At 36.3% G+C, this 5437-nt stretch overlaps 1 protein-coding gene across 1 annotated transcript; it reads right to left on the reverse strand.

Annotated features, from left to right (window-relative positions):
- Window positions 1–504: 504 nt before the first annotated feature.
- On the reverse strand, window positions 505–3259 carry LOC124370294 (zinc finger BED domain-containing protein 4-like). The gene is made up of 2 exons (XM_046828583.1): window positions 2106–3259; window positions 505–1886 (listed from the first exon to the last, which is right to left on the reverse strand). Exons 1-2 carry the CDS (start codon window positions 3255–3257, stop codon window positions 1641–1643), a joined length of 1398 nt encoding a protein of 465 aa, XP_046684539.1. The 5' UTR covers window positions 3258–3259; the 3' UTR covers window positions 505–1640.
- Between the last annotated feature and the right edge of the window lie 2178 nt (window positions 3260–5437).

A 5437-nucleotide genomic window follows, 5' to 3' on the forward strand; every position in this document is an offset into this window, starting at 1 on the left:
ATTTCATCAATGTTTTCAGGGACGGGATTGAATTTAAAGGTGGTCTTAGTACCATATACCCTATATTTTTTTATGTAAGTCTCGTTTTACCTAGCGTTTTTACAGGATCCAACTCCATATCCATATATACAGGTTCAGAATCTACTTTAATATTTTCGTACGACATGTTTAAAACTAAGGATATATTATTTACAATAAGGTATTATAGAAACGATATTACGTTAGAAAAGCAACTAAAATGACTAAAAAGCCAATATCCAAAACTGCTACTAGTAACGATAATTATTATTTAGATTAAGAAAAATAATTACAAGAATAGTATTAACGGTAATTAAAATAAATATTAGTAAAAGTAAAAATATTTTGACGTATTAGATTGAATTATTTTACTCGAGTAATATCAAAAGATCGTAATTGTTTAAGTAATTGTGTAAAACTCAGAGCGACACACGTCTTATCTCCCTGACCTCCCGCACGGATCTGACGGGAGAGAAATAGAGGTGGGTCCAAGTAACTGTAATCGCTCCTTTGTAACTGGTACTCGCCTCTCAAAAAGTAATCGATTACTCTAGGCGTCGAGTACCAGGTACAAAGTAATCACTTCCTCACCGAACGCGGCTACGCGGCTACTGTCTAGCAGTAACAGTTACGTGTAACAGTTTTCGTGATGAGCCCCTCCCTACTACTGCAAATCTAAGCGATTACTTGGCATAGTACTTGTATTAGTAATCGAGCTGAACTAAAATTCAATGGTACTACTGAGTAAATTGCATAGCAAGCATTGAGTACAACATATTTGATAGCCTCTACTTTTTTGTACTCAATTATACGAGAATCAGTATTTAAAATAATCATTTGAGTTACCGTATCTTATTATCTAAATATTAAAACAAAAATATAATCAAGACAGAATTAAATGTTTAAAGTCAGGCATTAAAAATAGTACTGGTTTATCATATTACTGAACTTACTGAATGGCAAACAAAATGTGTGAGTTTTCCATTTGCTACTTACAGTAGTTAAAACGTTATGGTAAAAAAATTGTGACTCAGAAATATTCAGATTAAAGTCAGGTTCATAAAAAAACTCAGAAATTCCAATTAGGGTTTTCAGCTGTTGTTTATTTCGTATTTACGAGAGTAACAAGTATATTTTAAATAATATACCAACAATCTTAAACAAACCATCTATTTAATCTTTTTATGATTGCTAACATCACAAAAGTCTTTGGGATTCCTTTATGTGCAAATAACCTAAATGAAAAAACATATTGCAGATAACTGTAACTAACTATATACAAACCATATATAAAGAAAAATCATTTCCGAGAATCAATATTTCTTGTATCGAATAACATTATAAAAAACACATCTAAATTAAGAAAAAATAACATGTATCAGTCTGTTTTGTTTGAGGTAACTTATACTTAGGCATTAAATACGAAATAGGAACAAATTAACAGAAATGACATAATTATAATAAGATAGTACTTCATAACATCATAATAGAAAAAATATCAAAAGATCAACTAGAGTCATTAATATTAATTATGTAGGTGTAATTACATACAAAACAATGAGTTTCGAAGAACTGTAGGCCTACCCTCGATTCACCAGAGTTGCAGTTTTAAAAGTCTTGGTCTACTTTAGGTTTGTGTTTAAAAACATCAGTTCATTTACTTTTTTTGTTGTTAAACGGGTTCTTCTGTCACTTATAAAATAACCAGCTTTAGAGAACATCCTCTCACAAGGGACGGATGTTGCGACAATGCCACAGCTCCGAATAAATACTGTGGCTAGATGGGGATAAATGTTTTTGTGGCATTTCCACCACTCCAGTGGATCCTTTTTCCTAGATATTGGACTGTCATCCATGTATTTTTGTATCTGTAACAATTTAGAATAAAATTTGTAGGTTTAAAAAAAGTTAAAAACTGTAGGGTTTATTTTAAAACATTTTTTTCAATGAATTTAATGGTTAGGTTAGCTTGGAATGCAAAAAGTAAACAAAATGTACGTTGTGTCGTTCAACCTAAAATGAACAAAGGGGGTTACAAATGTAACTTTTGTAATTTTTGAAAATATAAAAAAGTAATAATTAATTACCTCTTGGATTGCCATTGAAGTGGGATTGGATTTCGGTTTCACTTTAGCAATTATTTCCTCAACATCATCCCAAACTGAAATCTTTTTCTCGGTAGATTCTGTTTCTTGGTCTGGTTCAACTTCATTATCACTGAGGTCCTCAGGATTTTGTTCATTTCTTTTTTGATTTATGACTCCAACTAATAAATCACACAGGTCTTTCTTGATTTCAATGGTTGTAGATTCTTCTAGAAACATGTGATGTTTATAGCGGGGATCGAGGAATGTGCAAAGTCTTAAGGTTTTACTTTTTTCCAAGTTCGGAAATCTGTCATCACAGCTTTTGAGCATGGAATTAAGCACGTCTTTCACACTTTCTTTAGTAACATTAACAGAAATTTTCTTAAGAGCAGACTTCAAACCCCTTGTTATTGGGATTACTTTACTGGCGTTCAAATATTTTTCGCTACTCATCTCTTTGGTAACTTCTTCACATGGGCGTAGGACGTCACACAACTGCTTACAAATTTCCCACTCATCCGAACTTAATGGGGTCAAATCGGTATCCAGGATTGCTAGGGAATATTTTATAGCCTCTTCCAAATCTACGAACCTTTGTAACATGTAGAACGTAGAGTTCCATCTTGTAGCAATATCCTGCAAGATCCTTTTAGGCTGTTTGGCTCCCTGCAACTCCTGATACTTAATCAGTTTTTGTGATGCTTTGTTACTACGTTTAAAGTGGGAGACTATAGTTTTGACTTTTTTTATCAGGTCTTCAACAGGATGTAATGATTGTTGGACAAGTAAATTTAACTTATGAGCGTAACAGCCATAGTGTTTCATCTTCAACACTTTTGTTACTGCACTAGTAATGTTTGAACAATTATCTGAAACTATCATGGATACTTTATTTTTTATATCCCACTCATTTATAGCTGAAAAAATTTCGTCTGCTAAGTTTTTAGCAGTATGGGTTTCTTCGAAAACTGAGCATTGAAAAAGTACTGTTTTCATTGAAAAATCTTCAGTTATGTAGTGGCCTGTGATGCCCATATAACTGTCGTTTTTACTTGATGTCCATATGTCTGTTGTAAGACAAACACTTGTTGCTTCCTTCTCTAAAGTATGTTTAAGTGTAGTGCGGGTTTCTTCAAAAATAGCTGGCATCATTGAGTTAGAAAAAATATTTTCTACCAGGTATTTTATAGGAAGGACAGCAAGTTTCCATGAGATTTTTAAAGCCTCTGTCCTCTACCATTGAAAATGGCTGAAAATCCCAAGCAAATAATTTTAATATGGCCAAGTCAATTTTATTTTTATCCGATGGTGTGATTTTTTTAGGCACAAATGACGTAATTGGTGTTTGTTTTTTCTTTGATGGTAACGTGTACAAAGGGACTGTTACATCTGTGGTAGTCTTACTTGTTATTGTACTCGTACTCGGAAACATCACTGAAGGCAACAGTCTAGCTGTGTCGGGAAGCTCTACTGGCTGAGATTGTGAAAACTCGATAACTATAGGTGTCTCTTCAGTAATAACGTTAGTTCTGTCTTCATTACTGGTAGCTGGTAACTCTACTGTTGCGGCAGGCAATGAAACTGTTGGATGCTTCCTTCCCATATGTTTTTTTAAATTAGAAATAGAACCAGTAAAAGAAAATTTCCTTTTACAAAGCTTACAAATTGCTTGATTTGTACCTACTGGATCAAAAAAGTTCCAAATCTCACTCGTCTTCTTACGTTTTGCTGCTGGAGGCTCCATTTAATTTCAAACAACACTTTATTACACAATGAAATAACCATGCAACTAACTAACACTTTATAAACATTGCACAACACACAATATGTTTTACAATCTAAGCTTACTACACGTTTACCACAAGAGAGCCAAGAAGTATACTTATATTGACGACGAAATGAAAATATAATGGAACTTTATGGAACGGGAATTCGTTTAGTTCCCCCTCCTAAGGGGCGCGGGATAAACCGAGTAACCGACCAATCTGGTTGCTGCGCTGATGACTAAGACATATTCCTGGAAACCCCAACCAACCTCCTCCCCCCATCCTTTGTAACCTGCTGAACTGAAATAGGGGTCAATGCACCAAATGACGAATGCAGACTGAGTCATGGGTGGAAACGTGAGTACAGGATGTAATCGTATTCGTTGGAACAGGCGGACAAAAACGGATTCCTGGTTCCCCAGTCTACGATAGCAGTTGTGTCCGCAAGAGTAATCGCGATTACAAAGTAATCACTAAAAGTAACTGGTACCAAGCTGTACCAGTAATCGTTGTAATCGGTACGGCAAAGTAATCGTTTAGCGCATCTCTAGAGAGAAAGGGAGGAGTGCCGGCCTCTCAGGTTCCACCAATCAGAGCGCTTAGATGCTATTTACATCCAATCAAGGACGCGCCTATTCCAGCCAGTGGGGAAGCGCGAAATTTGTTGTTCAGAACTGACTAACTCAGATCTATTTATGTTACAGACTTCCTGTGATGACGTCACGACTACGTATTGCTACGTGTGTGGTGAAGGTGCCACGTGCCAATGTGAATAGTTGTTTCGAATTTAGAAATAGTATAATAAATTAGTTTTTACCCAAAAATGTTTTATTTTAAACTCCTGGAACCCCTATGCTCAGCTCTATACATCGACTCAATCATCACCACATCACACAATAAGGTACGATTCGTCTTTTTTTTTAATATGTAATGTTAACGCCATCTTGATTACGCGGGAAACCGTAAAGTGAGGTTAGGTTCCCCTGTTTCCGCCCTTTTCACAATTGAGGTTATGGTCCCCTGTTCCCGCCAATTCATGGGCGCCGCCATCTTGAATACGCGGGAAACCAAGAAAGTGAGGTTAGGTTCCCCTGTTCCCGCCAATTTTTCCCGGAATTCCCTCCGTCCCTCGTTTCTCCCTCACGTAGTGTGCACAAGAGTGTGAGGACCCAACAAATCACCGATTTTGACACCCCAAATCACTGATTTTACCTAAAAACACCCAGAATTTGGAATGGAACATTTTGATAGGATAAGAGTGTGAGGAGGGAATTTCTCCCGCACATGAAGGAATTTCTCCCGCAAATGAGGGAATTTCTCCCTCCCATAAGAGCCCATGTTACGGCTCAAGAGGCGGGAAGTCTACTGTGGTAGGCTTATTTTCCTGCACGCTGGTACATCTGGAGTGTTTGTTCCTAATAGTTGCTTGTTATTTGCTTCAAAGCAAACCACAGACTTCCATGAAGAAATGAACCATGACACTTTTTCGAAATGGTTCAGAGAATCACTTTTACCTAACCTTTCTGTTCCATCCGTTATTGTTATGGACAACGCCCCATACCCCAT

This window comes from Homalodisca vitripennis, unplaced genomic scaffold (assembly GCF_021130785.1).
Source record: "Homalodisca vitripennis isolate AUS2020 unplaced genomic scaffold, UT_GWSS_2.1 ScUCBcl_72;HRSCAF=923, whole genome shotgun sequence".
In the NCBI taxonomy this organism is placed as follows: Eukaryota; Metazoa; Arthropoda; class Insecta; order Hemiptera; family Cicadellidae; genus Homalodisca; species Homalodisca vitripennis.